At 41.2% G+C, this 22367-nt stretch overlaps 1 protein-coding gene across 5 annotated transcripts in view; it reads left to right on the top strand.

Annotated features, from left to right (window-relative positions):
* The window catches only part of agap1 (ArfGAP with GTPase domain, ankyrin repeat and PH domain 1), a 99435-nt gene that overhangs the window by 21909 nt on the left and 55159 nt on the right, over positions 1 to 22367 (top strand). For 3 of the 5 annotated variants that reach the window (XM_044012366.1, XM_044012347.1, XM_044012338.1), the window contains exons 2-7: positions 15934 to 15992; positions 16092 to 16179; positions 19336 to 19350; positions 20265 to 20350; positions 20881 to 21022; positions 21724 to 21858. In XM_044012366.1, coding sequence (XP_043868301.1) covers positions 15934 to 15992; positions 16092 to 16179; positions 19336 to 19350; positions 20265 to 20350; positions 20881 to 21022; positions 21724 to 21858 — 525 coding nt within the window. The remainder of the gene's footprint in view (positions 1 to 15933; positions 15993 to 16091; positions 16180 to 19335; positions 19351 to 20264; positions 20351 to 20880; positions 21023 to 21723; positions 21859 to 22367) is intronic. The other 2 variants (XM_044012374.1, XM_044012357.1) reach the window with 1 other exon arrangement.

Genomic DNA, 22367 nt, shown 5'->3' with positions numbered 1-22367 from the left:
TCTGTGGCTCTTCGCATTTATTCATCTTTCGGGCTCTAGAAGTGTCAACTCTCTGGCCTCTGAACCTCGTCTTCTCTCCCACACCAAAGTCCATAGAGAAAAACAGTGATGTAAGCTCGGGTGACACAGGAGCTGCTGGTCCGCTGCTGCCTCGTGTGGTCACTTTGTGTCACTAAAGTTAATCTGAATGAAGGATTTTAAACACTGAAGTGACAAAATAACATTTGAACTTAGTGATGGAGGCAGCAGTGGATCAACAACTCCTGTGTGCTGGGATGTAAGCACATCCCAGCACACAGGGCTTGGTGTGGGAGAGTGAGTGATTAACAAACTTCAGTTTCCTGTTGGAAAAGTCTGTCTCACAGTGAGATAAAGACATAAACTGACGTAGATTCTATTCACAGAGTCCTTTTTAAAGTAGTGCTAAACTTGGTGAATACCTGAAGAATCTCTGTGAACATGAGGCAGAAACATAACAAGATTTAAATAAGGTAGAGATGTGTTTGTCCTGGCTGAAATCACAGGGGGTGAGGGATCAGCGTGTGTGTGTGTGTGTGTGTGTTTGTTCTGGACAGCAAGGTGATGTTTGACCGTGTCAGAGGCAAACAGACGCCGCTGTTTGTCTTTCATTATCCTGAGAATGAAAAGATTTCAGTCTCTGTTTTTCCCCGCAACAAAAAGGATATTTTAAAAAAGTGTGAATGCACGCATCAGCGAGATGGGAATGAATCAGGAGATGAAAATATCTCACTCTGGAGTCTGTGAAGCTGTCGCACCTTGACAGAAAACTCACACAAACAGGAAGGAAACGCATCCAGAGACACAGGCTGGCTGGAAAAAAAAAGGTGTTAAAAATAAGAGAGAGAGAGAGAGAGAGAGGGAAAAGAAGAAGTTTGAGTGTGAGGATGAGGAACAGCATGTTTTTATCTGCATTCACACACATTTACACCAACGCAAACAACACACACCCTGTCAGCAGCATCCTCTTTCCATGGACCGCATGGAAAACATGACGAGAGAGGAAGTTCTGCTCTAAAGTGGACACACACACACACACACAAACACACACACACACACACACACACACACACACACAGATGTGTGTCTTCCTCCAGATGTTGTTACCATCCAGCTGCTGAAGTGCTCAACCTCAAACTTGATGTTTGAGGTTGTTTTCTTTGACAAAAGGAGGTGTGGTCTATGCTCACCTGTACATACACTCATAGGTGTGTACAAACACACACACACACACTCAATGCTTAAGGCAAATTGATTAATTAGTCACCACGTGAGGTGTTGTGTTTTTGTGTTGTTTCGTGAAGAGAGCTGGTTACTCAGTGTCTCATGTAAACAGGTTTCTCTACAGCGCACACACACACACACACACACACACAGGTGCATGTACAGCAGCAGCTAACATGCGCTAACGTGTCACCTGCAGCCCTCTCTCCGCCTCTCTGGTTTCAGGGCGGAGCTCAGTAAACAAGGACAGACACATGCTGATGTTTGTGAAGTCTTTGTCCTGGGTGAAGGTGTTTTTGTCCACCTGTCCTCCAGTCGGGGATTCTCTCACACGTCTCCCGCTCTTCCAGAGGTCGACTGGCAGGTTCAGCGGTGTTGGGAATGGGAGGGAATGGGAACATTTTTGGGATTCCTGAGTGCGGCAGGTCTCAGTCGTGGCCTTTAATGAGCTGCTACATAAAAGCTGGTGATGCTGATGTGTTGCTTCTGGAGATAAACCTGTGTTTGTGTGTGTTCCCTGAGCCCTCAGGGAGGAAATGTAGTTTATTAACGGGTTTTACTTTTTGGTGCAGTTAAATAACATCAATTCGGCATCATTTTTTGTGTCGTCGTCTTAAGAAACACTTAAAGAAAAGAGGGAATAAAGACATGTAGAGTTAATTTACTGCCTTTACTGCAGAATCATGTGACCTGGAAGTGAATTATGATTGTTTCTATTCATGCTGCAGGCAAAAAGTCAAATGTTTTTCCACCAGTGGGAGGAAAGTTTTTGAGATCTGGATATGTTTCTAAATGAAAATAGGTATATTTGTCACTATATCAGTTTAAAACATATGTTATATTCACAGAGAATGTAGGTGCTGCTTAAAATTCACTTTCAGATTCATTAGTGTTGGACATAAACCAAAACATGAGTGTGTGTGTGTGTGTGTGCGCACATGCGCGTGTGTGTGCGTGTGCGTGCTTGTGAGAGAGTGGGTGTCAGGGAATGTGTGTGTGTGATGGAGGGTGTGGTGTGGGTGTGTTTTCAGTGCAGATGTGTGTGTGACCTATATCCACAGCCATGCAGAAGTAATGTGCACTACATGAGAATATCAAAAGACACACACACACACATTTGGTTGCCAGTTACTTGGCTTATGTTTGCATCAGTTTATCTCTCCAAGAAATAAACACACACATACACACACACATACACTGACTGCAGTTCATCCAGATAAAGCACTTGTTAAATCTTTTGATCCTCCTCTCTGCTTTCCCATCACACACACACACACACACACACACACACACACACACACACACACACACACACACACACACCTATCTCTACTTCATCTTGACGTCATCGTGAGAACTGAGTTAAAAATCCTCAGAAAATTCTTGTGTGTCCTCACAAAGATATAGATATACATCCACACACACACAGATACAATAGGTATAATAGGGAGAAAATCCTGTTAGGAGAAATGCTGCAGGGAGAACAGAGATGGAGGGATGATGGAGAGGTGACGCTCCTCCCCCCTCCTTGTTTGCCCTCCCTCTTCCCTTCCCTCGCCTCCTCCTTCCTTCCTTCCCCCTTTCTTGCTTCTCTCTTCCTCGTTAGTTCTTTTTTTCGCTCTGTACTGTTAGTGTGTCTGATGCCACCTTCCTCTCCTTCCCTTTTCTTACACCCCTCTCCTCCCTCCTTATCACCTGGTGTGTGCTTGAGTGTTAGCTTGTGCTTAAAATAGCAGTCATTTTGGTTATTTTCTCAATTAATCAATTAGTCGTTTGCTCAAAACTTGGAAATTATGGTTTCTTGTTTTGTCAAATTAATTAGAAATTTAATCCGTTTAAATCATTTATTTGTCATATGGAGCAAAGAAACCTGAAAATATTCAAATTTATGAAGCCAAAAATTATTTAAAAAAACAAACTGATTCAAGTACTTGTTGCAGTCAATTATCGTTGCATTCTATAATAATTTATTTAAAACAGTCAGTGTTTAATCGGGTATTAAACTGATCAATATATTGGTTATTTGGTGTGTAAATTCATCCAGAAATATTCAAATATGTCCAAATAACACCACATCTGCAACTGATTATCAAAACAATTGTTGATTAATTTTGTTTCACTGCTAAATCACCAAATAATTTAGGCCCCGCCTCCTTTAAAGCCTACACTTGAAGTCGCATTTGGCCGCAAATATGCAACGCAGATCTTTTCTAACGTAACGTATCCCTGAATGCATTGCAAAAACCACACTTTTATAAAATAAGCCGTGGGATAAATTGAACCTCAAGTTAAAAGCTAAAGTAAATAAACAAAGAAGCGGCTTTCGATCCTTTACGTTAGTGAGCCGCACTGTTTCCAGCAGTAGCTCTGTTGCTAAGCGACAGTGACAGGAACGTAACTGTGTCAGCGTGCACTGATAATACTTTGATGATGTTATGTTTGAAAACATTAATGTGTTAATAAAGCGACATATTTATGGAGGACGCAGAGGTCGTAAAGTTCAGGAGCAGAGGAATTGTGGGAAATCAAAACTGGGCCAAGGACTGTGCCGGTTCTGCGAGTCTCCGGCTGGGACATGTGTCTCTATTTCAGTCTGTCCACCTTCACTGCTCCGTGTGTGTGTGTGTGTGTGTGTGTGTGTGTGTGTGTGTGTGTGTGTGTGTGTGTGTGTGTGTGTGTGTGTGTGTGTGTGTGTGTACCACAGTGTGAATGTGGAGCTGCAGCAGCCTAAAAACAGCTGACTGAATAAAACCAGAAACCTTGAGCTGATAAACCAAACTGTGGATTTAACACATGTGTTTGCCGTTTAAAGGAGTTCCCCACACTGTGTTTCTTCTTTTAAATCACATGTGGTCGTTTTTCAGCCACATTTTTTACAGGAAAACAGTCTCTCTGCTGCTCTTTTTTTAACATTTAAACAAAACAAAGCAAGAGGGAATCTTTGAGGATGTGGAAGAGCCGTGATGACGCGACAAAGTTGATTTTTAAATGTGGTTATATCAGGCACTGTCACGCTAAATTAAGCCTCTTATCAAAAGACTCAGCTTTAGAATTATGGTTCATGTCTTTATTTCACTGTTAGAGTTTGTAAACTACTCACTCTCCCACACCAAAGCCCATAGAGAAAATCAGTGATTTTAGATCACAGGGACACAGGAGATGCTGGTCTACTGCTGCCTCGTGTGGTCACTTTGTGTCACTGAAGTTAACTCTAACGAAGGTTTTCCATTGCCGAAATCATAAAATAAGACAATTGAACTTAGTGATGGAGGCAGCAGTGGATCAACAACTCCTGCTGTGATGTTAAAAGCAGTGATTTTCTCTATGGGCTTTGGTGTGGGAGAGTGAGTGGTTTATAAACTACAGCTTTGGCTAGAAAAAGAGGAGGATACATTTGAATATCTTCTGCTGAAAATAATTCAGACTGAGGTACAGGGATGTTGTGGTTTCTTCACCCACATTCATGTCATTTCCACATCTCTACGACTCGCTGCTCTTCCTCCTCCTCCTCCTCCTCCTCCTCTGGTTCTAACAGCGCCTCTCTCTGTGCTCATTAGCCGGGTGCTGTTTCGCTCCAGTGCCAGAGGTTGATCTGGGGTCAAAGAGCATGTGTGGGAGGTCTTCTCCCTCCTCCTCCCCCATCCACTGCTCCATCCCTCACTGCTTCTTCTCCTCCTCCTCCTCCTCACTTCCTCTTCAGACCTAAATTGGACCTTGTGGCTTGCCTCTGTGTGTGTGTGTGTGGTTTAGAAGGAAGTTCTCCTTATTTGAACAAGCCATTGAAGGCAGGAGCGACACACACACACATTTAGACAGCAGCAGAGTGTGTCGGAGTCTTTCTGCTTCGTAGCCTCCGACACAGTGTAACATGACAGCTACTGTGTTTGTGTGTGTTCGTACGAGTGATATCGTGGGGACACAGATCCCTTTAGGCGGCCATGTTGTGAAGATTTGAAGATTTTTCACGTGAATTTGAATGAGTGGATAAATAAGCGAATGCAAGGCTAGTTTCACACTTAAAGCGGAGATTTTTGAAATCACTGCTCGTTCTGTTTTATTTTGAAAATTGTGTGGTTTTGTTTTTCTGTGGATGAACAGAAAGTGAGGCCTTTATTTTGAAAGCGGCTGAGTTGTTTTAGTCTGGATGAACAGAAAGTGAGGCCTTTATTTTGAAAGCGGCTGAGTTGTTTTAGTCTGGATGAAGAGAAAGTCAGACTTTGATTTTGAAAGTGGTGGTGTTTTGTTGTAGTATGGATGAACATAAACATTGGGAGATGTTTTTCTTATGAAAACTGCAGGGTGGTGTTTTAGTCTGGACAAACATAAACAGAGACTCTTATTTTGAAAACGAAGCAACACCGTCCTGTTTCTACGACGATGTGATCAGCTCACGCTGCTTTGATCGTGTGAACTCGACTGAGTCACCTGACATGTTTACAGATCTGGACTCTTTTGTTGCAAGTCGGTGTAAACACAAACCACAGCGCTGACTGTGTGTGTGTGTGTGTGTGTGTGTGTGTGTGTGTGTGTGTGTGTGTGTGTGTGTGTGTGTGTGTGTGTGTGTGTGTGTGTGTCGTGTCGTCGTCATGGTTACGTGTTAGATGTACATCCTGTAATCCACCACTGGTTGAGCAGCGTTTGGCGTCATGTCTCCTTGTGTCCACTCTGCTTTAAGCTCTTACATAAGAGTCAAATCCATGGGAGGGTAGACGACAAGGACACACATGCACACTCACGCACGCACGCACACACCTTTGATACCCAGGATCGACCAGCACTAAAGCAGCAGAGTGAGTTACTGAGTTCGGATTTAAAAAATGCACTGAATTCCAAACGTGGGTTGGCTTTAACACATGATGTAAGCAGGCTGAAACACTCGCGCACACACACACACACACACACACACACGGTGTGTGGCTGTCCTCCTCCTGACATGTGTGTGAGCAGAAGTGGTTGTTGGAGAACAAAGGCGGCTGTAATCAGAGAGGAAGCCGAGTGAAGACAATGCTAATAAACCTGAAATTAACCTGCTGCTCTTTACACACTCACACACACATCTGCTCTCCCACAATGCATCACTGCAGCTGCCTTCACACAGGGTTCACCACACATTTGACACATCCAAAAAACGTTAATTCAGCATTAAATTAAATGACCGTTACTTAGTAATTACTTAACCACGTATCAGTAGTTGACAGTAGTACTAATCAGTAGTACTAATCATTTGAAATTCCTTTGTTTTTTCTGTTGCTCGTCTTTTGAATGATCTAAACTGAGATTAAACTATCTACATTAATCCAATCCAGCTCTTTGAGTCCATTTCCACTCATATAACTAACTTTAGTTTAGATGAGACCAGCTTTTCCCCTCCATTTTCACTCTTTATGATCAGCTAAACTAGCCGTTTAGTCTCTGTACTCGTCTTAACTAAAATGAGATGATCTTAACTTTTGTTAAAATAATCTTTTCTCTGTTTCCTGAACCTACAGTTTGCCTGAATGTTGTCATCATGCAATATCAGATGGTTTTGTTTTTTTTTTCACCATCGTCCGACATTAGACGTGCAAAACATTGAGCGTGAAAGACCCAAAAACGGTTTAAAACCAGCCGAATTAACCGTTTGTTTATGTCGTTTTCTCACTGATGCACAGGACGACCGTTACTGGAGGAGTTTGATACGGAGACAACGTTAAAAACACGACTGTTTTCAATGGGATTCAGGGTTCTGCAGTCTGGGATTAAGCCTGACATGTAGATGTGTGTGTAACTGAACACACGTGATGTTGTGACGGGACAGAACAGTAGCACGGGTCAGTTGGGGTTGTGTGTGAACACTGATGGTTATCACTGATGGTAACGGCTGCTGCTACATTTGTTTCCTCCTCACATATGATTTGTGTGTGTGTGCGTGTGAGACGGTTGCTGTATTTGATTTGGGTGAGGATGAAAGGATGGCGTGCTGCCAACACTCGCACCATCAGAGTGTGCGTGTGTGTGTTGTGGGGGATGGTTGTGTGTCTGAGTACAGATATGTAGGTCAATCGGCGCGTGTGTGTTTGTTTGAAGGTCAGATTGATCAGTGAATGATATTTGATTGGTCGACTTGTGATTCTGTCACACACACACACACACACACACACACACAAACGTCGTCTTTCTCCCACACCTGCTGCGTCCTCGTCCCTCGCTGCCAGCACCTCCGGTTTGTGCGACGCTTCCTTCCTCGGGGAACAGCTGGTGGGCCGGCGGACGCCTCACACAGGGCTGTGCTGTTGTGGGAGACGTGGGAAAGTGGAGCTGGATTAGCCGAGGGTTTTGAGAACGCTGATCTGACGCCAGCGCTCCACTTAGCCCCGCCCTCCCCCCGTGTATTTAAAGTAACACACCGTGACAGATCAGAGGAGGACTGTAAGTGCGGATGATGATGTCATAGAAGCGCTGCTCTGACATCATCGTATCTGTATTCACCCGTGTGTGTGTGAGAGAGTGTTTATTAAAGGGGTAGTTCAGGTTTTTTAAAGTGGAGTTTGTTTCCATGCACAGTTAGAATGGAATCAGATCATTGCTGGTTAGTTTCAGGCAGTTTCTTCCTTAGCTTGTGGCTAGTTGTTATGGCATTATTATTGAATGGCATTCTGTACCTGACTACATCCATGAATTACAAAATGTCCTATTCTTCTTATTCTTTCTTCTTTTTTGGCAGGCTTTAACGGCAACTTGCATCCGTGATAGTGCATTTACTGCCACCTTCTGGAGATCAGTTACTAATCGCATTGTCTGGTCATGTTAGTCCGACAAGTTCAGTTTCAGTCTGCCAAACATGCTGTCGTGGATTTACGTACTCTGAAAAAGTCAGATTGACACAATAATGAAGTTTTGTAAAGCAATCCACAGCTGCCTCCATCACTAAGTTCAAATGTCTTATTTTGTCGCTTCAGTGTTTAAAATCCTTTGTTCAGATTTACCTCAGTGACACAAAGTGACCACACGAGGCAGCAGAGGACCAGCAGCTCCTGTGTGATCCCTCACTTCTTCTCGTCCTCTCTTGTCTTTGTCTCCTCTGGAGAGATGGAGTCTCTGTGTGTCAGTGGGGTCACTGCAGGTCACTCAGGCCTCCTGTGATAGTGACTGTGAGCTTGTGTGTGTGTGTGTTCACTCAACTTCATGATGTGTGTGTGATGTGAATGCTAAGCAGCCAGACGCACGTCAGTCCGGTGTCAGAGGTCAACTCCATCTCGCCTGTGTTACATTCATGTGAACACAATTGTCTCTGTGGAGCAGCACAGTCAGGGAAACTGGACACTTTGTTGCTGTTTATCCTCAAAAATATAAAGTTGAATCAGGGAAAAGTGAGGCGTTCAGGTGTCAGTCAAAATAATCCGTCATTAATCGACTGATCAGATAAAACCGCATCAGTTAAACCTGATCTTTGTCTGCGCTCGTCCACACTTGGTCGCTCGCATCCTCTCATCCTGCTTCACACACACACACACACACACCTGCAGGAAATACCCACAATTCCAGAGGATCTGAGTTTTTAATGAAAACCCACAGTCATCGGTCAGAGTTATGAAGAAGCTGTCTCCTCTCTCCTTTTCCTTCCTTCCTTCCTTCCTTCCTTCTTTCCTTCCTCACTTCCTAACGTCTTCACCTAATCTGCTTCTATCCTTCCTTTATTTGCTTCCTTCCCAGCCTTCTTCCTTCCTAATCACCTCTCCTGCCACTGAGCATCTCCCCCTTCCACTTTCCTACCCTTAATCCTTCCTAATATTCTCTGTTCCTTCTTAATTTCTCCCACTAATTTCTTTCCCTCCCTTTCTTTATTTTTCCCTCCAACCAAAAACTTTGTCTTTTCAGTATTTTCTCTCCTCATTATGTCCCTTCCATCCCCTTCCCCCCCTTGCTTTTTATTTCCTTAACTTTCCTTCTCTTTCATAGTATTACCTGACATGAATCAGGTTTTATATATAATCTATCATAAAAATATGTGTGGTTGTGTTTGTTATCCTGACACGTTTACAGCTGTGTGTGTGTGTGTGTGTGTGTGTGTGTGTGTGTGTGTGTGTGTGTGTGTGTGTGTGTGTGTGTGTGTGTGTGTGTGTGTGTGTGTGTGTGTGTGTGTGTGTGTGTGGTTGTGTTTGTTATGTGTGTGTGTGTAATTGAACCTGTCAGACAGGTTCAATTACACACTGCACTGCTGTCTTATTGGACATTAACACTGCAGCTTTGAAAAAACTTTATTGACACAAAAGCTCAGAGTGTGTGTGTGTGTGTGTGTGTGCGCCGTCTGAGAAAGAGCAAAAGATGAGGGTGGACGACACTGAAGGTCAGAGGCTCAGATAATATGGTGACTGATGAGGCTGCAACGCTCTGATTTGTCACAGTTACACACACACACACACACCACCCTGCCCTGAGGCAACTAACAGCCTCACTGCACCCATGATCCCTCGGACTGTGTTTGCATTTAAATGTCTGTGTGTGTGTGTGTGTTCCGGGGGGGCGTGTCACAGTTTCTTCACAAACTGACACATTTTAATGTTTATATATATATATATATATATATGTGTGTACATATATACGTGTGTACATATATGTATATATACAAAAAATACACATATATATACATATATAGATATATGTATATAGATATACATAAATAAAATAAACAGGCTTTTCCAACAGCCAACAGGAAACTGAAACCACTCACTCTACCACACCAAACCCCATAGAGAAAATCAGTGATTTTGACGTCACAGCACACAGGAGTTGTTGTTCCACTGCTGCCTCCATCACTATGTTCTAATGTGTTATTTGTTGAATTCAGCTTTTTCAATCCTCTGTTCAGATTTACCTCAGTGACACAAAGTGACCACACGAGGCAGCAGTAGACCAGCAGCTCCTGTGTCCCCGTGAGCTAAAATCACTGATTTTCTCTATGGGGTTTGGTGTGGGAGAGTGAGTGGTTTACAAACTCCAGTTTCCTGGTGTAAGTCAGTGTAAAGTGTCGGCACGTCACGTAACCACACTTTAAAATTAGTGAACTATGTCTTTAAAACCTGTCCAGCCGAGACACAGTCATTTCTGAGCTGTTACGTGTCTCCACGTTTGTTATCTTTACGTCACAGTATGAAGAAAATCACCTCATACAGAAATGATCTTATTTTTATCATAATATTTAGAGAATAAGTGTTTCTATCTCATTTCAGAGCAGATTATATGGATTATTTATGTTTATTTGAGAGAGCTGACGTGTTATTAACAGACGCTCGCACCTGCTCCTCGACGTTTTTACCTCGTCAGTTATGTAAGACGACGACAATTATGATGATGAAGCGCCTGGAGAATCCGCTCTCACATTCCCAGCATGCCTCAGTCAGCACACATGTTAGTGTTTTGGGCGATGATGTCATCATGAAGTGTGACTGGTCCAACAGGAAGAGTGGACAAACGTGTCCTTACTGTATATGTGTGTTTATTGATAGATTTTAATTTCAACCCCAGAGCATTGCGTCTCTATGGTTACAGCCTGCTTTTAACCCCTTTGCTGCCTCATGACTTGTCGTTAAATCAGTGGGCGTGGTCTTCTCTGTCACAGCTGACTCACTGACTGCCAGATCCAGATCGTTCTGGGCCAAATCCCTGCAGGGCGTTGGCGAGCGTTTGCCATAATTTAGTTACACGTTTGTCTGCGACTCATCACCAGCGTCTTATTTTACACATTTACACAGGTGACTGACACATAACGACATATTTTAACAGCACCGAATGATTGCAAGTCCCAATTTTGTCGTTAAGAAGCTGCTTTAAACTCTGAAATCTGTTAATTGAGTTTAAAAATAACAGAAAAGTCACATTTTGGTCACAAATATTAGCGTATCCTTCTACAACTGACCTCAGAGTGAAACATCACCTCCGAAAAACATCTTTGACTGAACAGTTTTCTGACGTTTTATAAACAAACGTGAGGATAATCTGCATCAGTTCACATTTTTCACATCTTAACCCTTCTGTGACCATCCTGCACGACCCCCGTGTGGGGGATAAAGTGGTAAAAGATGAATGGATGGATCATTTTTGACAATTCTACAGACCATAACATCAAAATAATTCCGGGTGTTTGATTATCATGACGCTTAGAAGAAAACTAGAGAAAAATCCATGCACATGGAGTGTTGTCCACGTTTTTTTTAACGTGATTGATGCTGCGTTCGTTCTCGTCCTCACACACACACACACACTGCACACACACACACACACACACACACATAGCTCTCTCTGTCACTGTCTGTGCCCGTGTTTTAAAACACAGAAAGAAAGAAGCATAGGCGTCGATGCTTCAAATTCGGTGAGGAAATAAAAGTCAAGAACGGTTCTGCTTTTCATTGCATTCTTTGATCTCCTGCATCCTGCTTCTCTCTCTCTCTCTTCTCTCTCTCTCTCTCTCTACTCTCTCCTCTCTCTCTCTCTCTCTCTCTCTCTCTCTCACTGCTCTTGCATAATTTACCCACAATGCAGTGCACACATGGTGGTGTGTTTCTCTGTCATGTTTAGTTGGATCAGACTCTTGTGCTTACATTGTTGTTCTGTTTGTTCTTGTTATGATGCAGCAGCTGTGTGTGTGTGTGTGTGTGTGTGTGTGTGTGTGTGTGGCCTTTGTTAAACACTAACATGTCACTGCAGTGTTTTGACACAGTTTGTTTCTAGATCAAAACAGTTCTGTCACGTATTTAAAGTTTCCGTCAAACAGAACACATCAGTCGTACGTTAACTGTTTACTACGTACGTATATCTGCCGTGTTTGTATGTTTTGTTTTTTTTAGAAATTAAAGATGCAATACTCACGTGAACAGTAGGGGGCAGTACAGAGGATTAACAGATTATTAATCGTCCAGGACTTTAAAAATCTGTTAATTGTAATTAAAACCAAGTTCTGTGATTTTTCAGCTTCTTAAATGTGAATATTTTCTGGTTTCTTTGCTCCGTATCAAGGAGAAATTAATTCATTTAAATTTGAAGAAGAATTGGTTTGTGGTCAAAACAAGACATCATTTCCAGGATTGATCAACATTTTATGACATTTTACAGACCGAACAATTCAGATTAATCGAGAAAATCGACAGATGAATGGATTATGAAAACGGTTATTAGATGCAGCCCTAAACGTACTTATTATAATTTATATTACTTTGGTATCGCTCACAGTGTCAGCGCTGATTTAAATTGTTCCTCCGGCTTTTTCTTTTTATTTCTACCAAATCTAAACGTGGTGGTTTCATGTGGTCTGAGTACTGTTGTGTGTCCCCTGGTGGACTTCTCCAGTAATGTGTTTAGTTTGTAAGTTTCAGAGTGTTTGTGTGTGTGTGGATAAACAGGAAGTACAGGAAAATCTCCTGTTTTAAGATGGTTTATTGGTCAAAAATTGTGATATTATTTAAAACTCTGGGTTAATTTGAGATTTATTCTCTTGATTTTAATTCAGATTTTACACATTTACAAGTCCAGAGTTCTTTTAGTTGAGTTCTGTTGGAGTTCCTTGGCTCGTGTTTTTCATTGTAACACAAATGAAACCAAGGATTCTGAAGAGTTTTGGTTTAAACCGTCAAAATGACCTGGTTTTTTTTTGGTGACTGAAGATGGAGATTGTCCTCTTTCTCCTCCCGTATCCTTCTTCTGTTTTGGCACTGAGGGATGGAATGATGAAGGGATGGATGGATGGAGGAGTGTTTTCCATTCCCAGGACACTTGTTCTCATTTCCATGTTATTTCTCCCTGAGCGATGACTTCCTTTTATCTTCATCTCCATCTTCAACCATCTGTTTCTCTGCAGCTCTTTCTCCTTGTGTTTTTCTCTCATTTTTTCCCCTCCGTTCTTTTAAAGTTCAGTCGATGGTGTGTTCACCCTGTCACTCCCTCCCTCCCTCTCTTCATCCTCTCATCAGAGACACACAGCACTTTTTAGCGTGTTGTGTTCACTGTCCCTCGTTGTTGGATTTTTGGTGGAATATTCCTTTAAACACAAACTGATGAGCTGGTTAAACCACAGCTGATGATGATGATGAAGATGTTGATGTGGCACTGAGAACTGGAGGGTCTCTGAAAACAGGAAGCAGCTGGGTCAACATCCTGCCTGGCAAAGAGAGGGAGAGAGACAGAGTGGGCGGGGCCAACGCCAACACAGAACGCCATTTATTAAACACTCAACAATATCTGCTTCTGTGTGTTTGTGTGAGCGCACACACACACACACACACACACAGAAGCCAGAGGAAGTATTGATGGTAGAAAAAAAGCCATCGTTGCGTGTTTTCTTCGTATCATAGCAACAGAACAGCTGGACGAAAACGCGCGGTCAAATGATCAGTTGACTGATTGATGAGTTGATCAGCGGATCAACCTGAGGACGATCAGTCACGATCAGGACTCATGCAGATCTGTGACACTTCATTGACACTGAACAACATCATTTCAGCTGCTTTAAACTCTGAAATCTGTTAATGAGAGCGAGTTCCCGAGTTAAAATCACTCAAAAGACCTTTAGTTTGGTCACAAACATTCAGTTTCCTTTAACCTCGGACCTCAGTGAGAACCAAAGCAGCTTTTATAAACATGTCATAAAGAAATGTGAGGATAGTCTGCTTTTAATTCAACATTTATATGACTTTACTCACGCATCATAATTACAAAGCCAGAGAAATATCCATAGAATAGAAAGAGTGTTTTCTAATAATCCATCAAATCTGTATTATCATTTTGAGTATATTTATAATCAGATTATAATCCGATCGCAAATAAGAAGATATAACTAAAGACTAAATCTGTCTTTAATCTGATCTGTCATCAGATTAATATCCCTTTAATCAGAATATAACCTGTAATAATTGTTTTTGATCTGTAAATTCTAGCTATACATTGGTTTGTAATCAGAATATAGAGACTAAATGATGACTACTTTCATTAATCTGTCATCAGATTATACAGACATAATAGACTAAATTATTTAAATGTGCAATCAGACTACAAATGTTATCAGTGTAATTAGATTATACACATTTATAGATGATATTAAGGTAAAGAACATCATTACATCATAACATTATATAGATATATATATATTATTAATCCGATTTTTGTAGGTCTAACCAGATTATACAGATGTCATAACACGTTTACTGATCTTGTAATCTGATTATAAAGACAGAGCTGTTTGTTGATCTCTGTAATCAGATTATAGACAAATTGTCAGATTTTATAGCTCTCATATCTGGTTTATTACCAGATGATAAAGACTCAACTGATTCATTGATCATTGTAATTAAATTATGGCGACATAGTTGTTTATTAATATCTGTAGTTGGATTATGGATTTGGAAGCCAGGACACTGTGTGTGCGTGTGTGTGTGTGTGTGTGCACGCTCGCAGTGGTGTGGTGGGTTTTTGGGTCATAGAGGGTCAGTGCAGTATAAAGTGGATCATGTTGTTGTTTGTGCCTGAGGCTTCAGCAGCAGGAAGTCAGCAAAGACATCATTAAAAACACCAGAGAAGAAGAAGGAGAAGTGAATCTGGGACAGGAAGTTAAACAAAGACCCTTTCAAAATAATAATAATAATAATAATAATACTAATTACATTTCTCCTGGTTATTCAGCAGAAACGTTACATTTCTTATAGATGTAATATGATGTAGAGGTGATGATGAATCTGCTGCTGGACCTTCATCATCATCTTCTCTCTCTCTCTCTCTCTCTCTCTGTGGTAGAGAGACATTGTGAGTGAGTGAGTGTTGACACAGATTTCTGCTGATGAATTAGTAAACACATAAAGAAGAGGAGGTTGTGAGTGGAGGAGGAGGAGGAGGAGGAGGACCACTGGCCTACTTTAACACACAGGAGAGGGTCAGTGACCATCTTCATCATCTTCATCCTCACTGTCTGTGTGGATGTCTAAGTTGATCACATGATCCTGTAGATGTGGTCGCTTCTTCACTGATGATGATAAAAGTGTCAAGATGGTCTGTGTGTGTGTGTGTGTGTGTGTGTGTGTGTGTGTGTGTGTGTGTGTGTGTGTGTGTGTGTGTGTGTGTGTGTGTGTGTGTGTGTGTGTGTGTGAGAGGAAGATCACTCTCCTCCTCCTCATTTATCAGGAGCTCTTGATGTTGAACACCACAGAGTCATTGAAGCCTCGTCTTCAAACATTTAAACCTTTAATCCTCCTTTTCTTTTTAAATCAATAACTCCTCGTCTTCCTTTTCCTCTTCTCCCGCTTTCCTTCCTCCACCTGCTTCTCTTCCTCTTTATTTTAATTCCTACAACTTATTCTCTTCCTCTTCCTCCTCCTCTCTCTTTTCATCCTCCACCTTCTTCTCTTCCCCCACCTACCTCTCTTATTCCTCCACCTACCTCTCTTCCTCTCTTTCCTCCTCCACCTTCTTGTCTTCTTCCATTTTCTTGTGATGCTCCACTTACTTCTCTTCGTCTTCTTCCTCTTTAACAGGTCGAGTGTGTGACAGTTAAAGTCGCCCGATGTCTTAAATATTTAAAGGAAGTGAAGTTGTTTCACTCGGTGAATTCTGCTGCACCTGAAGGCATCGCAGCTGTTGTCACTTCAGTTTCCTCTCAGCTGTTGTTGTTGTCTCTTTGTTTTCCTGTCAGCTGATTGCTTGTTGTTGTTGTTGTTGTTGTTGTTGTTACAGATGCATTTGTGAACAGTCAGGAGTGGACGCTCAGTCGAACGGTACCAGAACTTAAAGTGGTGAGCGTTCAACATCTTAAAATTCTTAATTTTTAATCCTAATTTTACCATGTCACAGTGACTCATTGCTCCTCCTCCCTCCCTCCCTCCCTCCTGCAGGGCATTGTGGGTAACCTGGCCAGCGGTAAGTCGGCGCTGGTGCACAGATACCTGACGGGAACGTACGTCCAGGAGGAGTCGCCTGAAGGTGAGAGGAGAACTCGTCACTGATGTGGATCAGATCTGTTCACACTCATCGTATTTAATAAAAACATAAATATAGATTAAATCACTTTACAGACATTAATAACAACGCTGATAAATCAGTTTTATTTACCACTGACGTGTGAGAAAATGTAGTGGAAAAATGTAATTTGAGATTCTTGTCCCGAGGCTCAGGACGACATAAACAACCGCTGAACTGATTAAAAACAGACGAGGATCAATGGAACAAGTCTCTGTTTCCATCAGTGACTAAAGTGAAATCAATAAATAACTCAGTTTCACCAGGAAATACTGAAAAACATTTGATTCATTCAAACAAAATCAGAATATCATCAAAAATCTGAAGGTGAATCAACGCAGAAAAGTTTCCATCACGTTTCCATCGTTCCACATTTTACAATAAGTTGAGTATTGTTGGTTATGAACAGTCCTGTGAAGAGTAAGTGGTGTTAAATAAATCACCACACGTCCAGTATGAAACATTAAAATGGTTGTTTGACACAGCGGTGACGGTCAGACTCATCTAATATTAACACAGAGCCACTTCTGCTAAACCGCAGCTTCCTGAATGAATATTTCACCACCGTCCTCTCACGTAGACTCCACAGTAGAAACACAGAATCTCAGTTGATCTATTTCCGATCATTTATTGATCGGAAATAGATCAACTGAGATTCTGTGTCTTCGTCAGTGGGTTTTTTTGTAGTGGATGTTCCCTGTGTTTTATTTGTGCTGAGTCACTGTTTCAGTGCACTGCAGTGACACAGAGACACAAACCGCCATGTTTGTTTGTCTGGCCTCTGCGCTCATTAACCTATCTGACCTCTGCAAACCACCAAACACACACACACAAACTCACCCCACCCGCACACGTGTCGCTGCTGCGTTGGCATGGAAACGACAACCTCTTTAACCTGCAGTCGTCTATAACATCTTATCGTTGAATCGGAAAAAAAAACACACCACAACTTAATAAAGTGCTGAGTCAAGGTCAACTTTATTTCTACATCACGTTGCCCCCAAAGTGCTGTACAAGTTAGGTGTGTGGTGATGCAACTTTTATTTTATTGATCAGCTGGTTATTTTACAGAACAATTTTTATCTCAGAAACTGGATAAATGCTGCTAAAACATCAACATGTATTATTTCTAGTGCATGTACACAAATGCAGATTTGAGAGACAAATCTTAAGTGTTTAAATTACCCTGTTTATTTAAATTTTATTAATCATCATATTATTTTGGTAATTTCATTGTTTAATGTTTTGTTTACTGGTTTAAAAGAAGTTTCAGCCTCTTAAATGTAAATGTTTTCTGGTTTCTTTGCTCCGAATAACAAAGAAATCATTAAAACTGAATAATTTTTGGTTTGTGGAAACCACGGACCAAACAACTCCTCGATTAATCCAGTAAAGAATCGACAGATTAATCGATAATGAAAATAATCTTTACTTGCAGCTTAGTCGCAACAAAAACTCCTCCTAATATCTTGGACATTAATACAATAAGTAATGCTTAAACTGTTAAAGGTTGAGTTGAGTTGAGGAGGAAATTCCCCTCATGGTCTGTGGTGGCCGTGAATCCACACTAAATAATATATATGTATAATGCTCTTCACTGGTGACGTGAAAACACACGCCCCTCTGTGGCCAGTGTCAGACTGCAGCACTCGGACTTAATTACACCACAGTCGTGCCAAAAACAACTCCTCTCCAGCCGCTCCACATACCGAGTGTGAGCCAGCGCCGAAACAACGGCTCCATTTAGCGCTTTGATGTGACGGCTGAAGCCCGCCGCTCCTACAGGAAGTGGTCATCCATAAAAAAATAGAAAAAAAATAAAAATCCATTGCATAACCAGTGGGAAATAAAAGGAACCGAGAGAGAAGGAAAGAGCGGGAAGTCGCTGCGTTGTTTAGAAATTCCTCTGAGCTAAAAATACGCGGCAGCTCGGTTTCACATGGAGACGGAGTCCACAGACCACAGACCAGAACTATTCTGATCCTGCGGGTCCACGACTCTGCTGCTGCTGCTGCTGCGTTCAGGGACCCCGTGTCACCGTCGGAGAGCATAAATCTTAAAAACACCACGTACTGTATTACATCAGCTTCAAACCGATCCTTTAACCAGTAATTGTCATTATTGAGTAATAAACCTTTTATGAACTATTTACTTAAGTTCAGTAAAAAAGCATCAATGCTGTGTTAATATTTATTAATGTTGAGCCAAACAAAACCTCCCTGGCAGTTGTTTTTACTCATGTTTATCTATTTTGGATCATTTGATGGAAAATGTTCAATTTGTCCAAAAACAGGCTCTTGTGGATTGTTCTTTTATGATTAATTTAAAATCAAATTAATTTTAAGAAGTTTAAAAACTTCATCATAGACTTTGACAACTTGAATTTCACTTTGATTGTCAACAGTCAAAATGTTAGAATTGATCACAGTCAATTGTTGATAATCACTTAAGTAGATTTTCATGTGACATTTAAAGAAATCCTCTTCATCAAACTGAACAAAATAATCATGTGACAATAGTTGAGGATTCATTTCCATTATTGTTCAATGTGTTCATTAATTAATTTGTTGTGTGTCAGAAAATGCTTTTACAAAAACAAGCACTGAAAACAGTTTGCGATCAATTAGTTATTTGATTGATTAGTTGCTGCAGGTTTAGCTTTGAGTCTGAACTGTCCTTGAAGAAGATTACCTACTGTGTCTTTAAAGAGTGAACAGGTCTGATCTTTTGCTCTTTTCCTCCTCTTCCCTTCTTCTCTTCTCTTCTCCTCTTTCCTGTCGTCTGTTGAACTTGTTGCTGGTTTGACCGCACGCATTAACTTTGGCTGCATCTTTGTTTCGCTATCTATCTATCTATCTATCTATCTATCTATCTATCTGTCTATCTATCTATCTATCTATCTATCTATCTATCTATCATTATCTCTCACTCTGTCTCTGTCTATCATTCTCTCTCTCTGTCGTTCTCTCTCTCTCTCTGTCTATTGTTCTCTCTCTCTCTCTGTCTATCATTCTCTCTCTATCGTTCTCTCTCTCTCTCTGTCTATCGTTCTCTATCTCTATCGTTCTCTCACTCTGTCTATCGTTCTCTTTCTTTCTGGGCTGCTCTTCATAAATCTAGCTGACGTGGACGCAGGTAACTATTTTCTCTCTCCTTCTCTCTTCCTCCTTCTGTTCATCCGTTCATCCGTCCTCAGGTCACTGAGATCAGCTCAGGTTCAGCCTCACAGCCTGACGTCGTCACATGATGCTTTTATCCCTCATAAAACAGTTAAATGTCTTTATGTGGACAATAAAGTTGTAATTATTCAAGACATTTTAGTGAAAAGAAAACGATTTTTCTGTTTTTCAAGACTGAATAAATGAACGATAATGACATTATCATCATATTTATGATCTGCCCGAGAAAAGAAAAATGACATAATAAATTGACAATTACAATAGTACCATAATATATAGTGATAGTGAAAACACTGGACAATTTGTTAGAAAGTAAAATAAAATGATGCCAATTATTATCATAATATATCCGATTGATGGTGGATACAGGTGAGGTCATAGTCTTTCTCACCTGTGAGGTTTGTGGCAGTGAATAAAGATAAATCTTTATTTTTCATTGATTTGATTGGTCTTGTGAATGATTTTTGTCTTTTTTCCTCCTGCTCGTCGCTCCGAGGCTGAACCTGACGCTGCTCTCTGATTGGCTCCTCTCATGTAGCTCCTCCCCCTGTCTTAGCTCAGTGTTAGTTTTACTTTGAAAAACCAGTAAAAACCCGACCGTGTGCATGTCCATTAAACATCCCATCCCTCACCAGCTGTCAGATAGATCAATCATAATATAGATTATTGTCATCTTCACTATTGATCCTGATGATCATTGCATTGATTGATTACATAAGGAGACAGTAACTCCTGTCATGTAGCGTTCATTATTATCACCCTTCACTAAATCGATCAATCACGTGGATAGATCAGTTATTGATCACCTGTAGATGAGGACACATCGACGGCGCCTCCTCCTGACGCTGATGATTTGCTGTTTTTTCGCAGGCGGTCGATTTAAGAAGGAGATCGTGGTCGACGGTCAGAGTCACCTGCTGCTCATCAGAGATGAAGGAGGCCCCCCGGAGGCTCAGGTCAGTACTGCAGCCGATTTTAAACATCATGAGGAAGAAGGTCTTTCTGACACTGTGCTTGGTTTTAAACCAACTTTATTGATAACTTTACACACAGATCACATTAAAAATGAACTGAAATGTTGAATTAATAATTATAATATTAAATATTTATCATCGAAACAACCGTGATCAAACAGAAACTACAGAGAAAATCACAGTTAAATCTCAGTGACTTTATCTTCATGAAAAAAAAAACAACCTCATAACGAATGAGGTTCAAAAGTTAAATTAAATGTTTTTTTAAGTGTAAAGAAAAACGTTAAATTGTTCTTCTTCAGGTGTTTGTAGTTTATTTTACGGGTTTAAACCACAGGTCAGTGAAAGTGGGTCATCTCCTCTTCTACAAACTGACCTGATGGATTTTTCAAGTCCGTTTGAATAATTCAGACTTTCATCGTCCTCCTCCTCCTTCTCCTCCATCTTTATTTAAAGTGTTTAATGTCTCTCTCTCCGTCTCTCTCCGTCTCTCTCTGTCTCTGACTATGCAGTTTGCGTTGTGGGTGGACGCTGTCATCTTCGTCTTCAGTCTGGAGGATGAGATCAGCTTCCAGACGGTTTATCACTACTTCAGTCGACTCGCCAACTTCAGAAACACAACTGATCTGCCACTGGTGCTGGTCGGCACGCAAGGTCTCACACACACACACAATTATCTATACATGTATGCACATATTAATACACACACATTTATATATATATTATACAGTATTTATACACACATCTCAACACACATATATACACATTTAAACATTATGCAGACACACATAAATACACAAAGACGCACATGTATACTTGCACTCAAACACTCATTGAGAAGTCACTGCATGTTTTCCTGACGTGTTGCTGCCATCTCGTGGCCAATCATCGTCACCACAGTTACAACATCACATTTATTCTATTATTCTATTTATTAAACAGAGCTTAAAGTGTCTATTATTTTACAGTTAATTAAAATAATTGTTTATTTATCGTTTGTGTTAGTTGTTATTATAATTATTATTATTATTATCATCATTATTATTATTCAGCATTTTCAACTGTTTTCTATGCTGTCATTTTATGACATCATCGCTTACAGGCTCCTCCCTCAGTTTTCAGCTTGATTTTAACAATTGATAATTAGTTTTGATCTATTTGATCAAGTGAGAGCATTTATTTGTGTTTAATCAGTTGTGAAGCTGACTGTGACCAGCAGGGGGAGCCAGAGCATCACAGTGTGCTGTGTGTTCTACAGCAGGACACAGAGGACTAAAGTCTGGATTCTTATGGATTAGTTCTTTAGCTGTAGATCATCACTGACTCTGAATGTTCCTCCTCCTCTTCCTCCTCAGACGCCATCAGCTCAGCGAACCCTCGAGTCATCGACGACTGTCGCGCCAGGAAACTCTCCAACGACCTCAAACGCTGCACCTACTACGAGACCTGCGCCACCTACGGACTCAACGTGGAACGCGTGTTCCAGGACGGTATGATGTTTTTTTTTAACATAAACCTTGGAGGTCAGGAAGAGTCCAGCCCTCTGTGAAGGTCACAGCCCCGCCCCTCACACTCACTCACCCCGCCCCCTCATAACACCTTCACCTCTGCTCTCAATGAAGCCGCTGATGATGTTTGAGAGTGTGTGTGTCCAGCAGGGGGCAGCAGAGCAGCAGGAACACACTGCTGATAAGCTTTGTTAAAGTGTTTGTAAATATTAGTTATTACACTGTGTGTTTTTAATCGTTAGAGATGAAGAGGACGACATTAAAACCATAGAAGAAGAAGAAGAGCTGATGTAAACGGCTTTTTTTGGCAGAAGATCATAAACTCTCGACACTAAACGCTGCCTTATTATCCTCTTAATGATTCACCCAGCCGTGTGTGTGTGTGTGTGTGTCCTTGTGTTCTTCCCGTCATTACACCAAATTAATCAGTTTTTAATCGTCCAGAGTTTAATGTTTTCTGTTGATGCGTGAAACACGACATCAGCCTGCAG

Source organism: Solea senegalensis, linkage group LG2 (assembly GCF_019176455.1).
Source record: "Solea senegalensis isolate Sse05_10M linkage group LG2, IFAPA_SoseM_1, whole genome shotgun sequence".
NCBI classification, from domain to species: Eukaryota; Metazoa; Chordata; class Actinopteri; order Pleuronectiformes; family Soleidae; genus Solea; species Solea senegalensis.
This window is presented reverse-complemented; position numbering and strand designations above follow the sequence as displayed.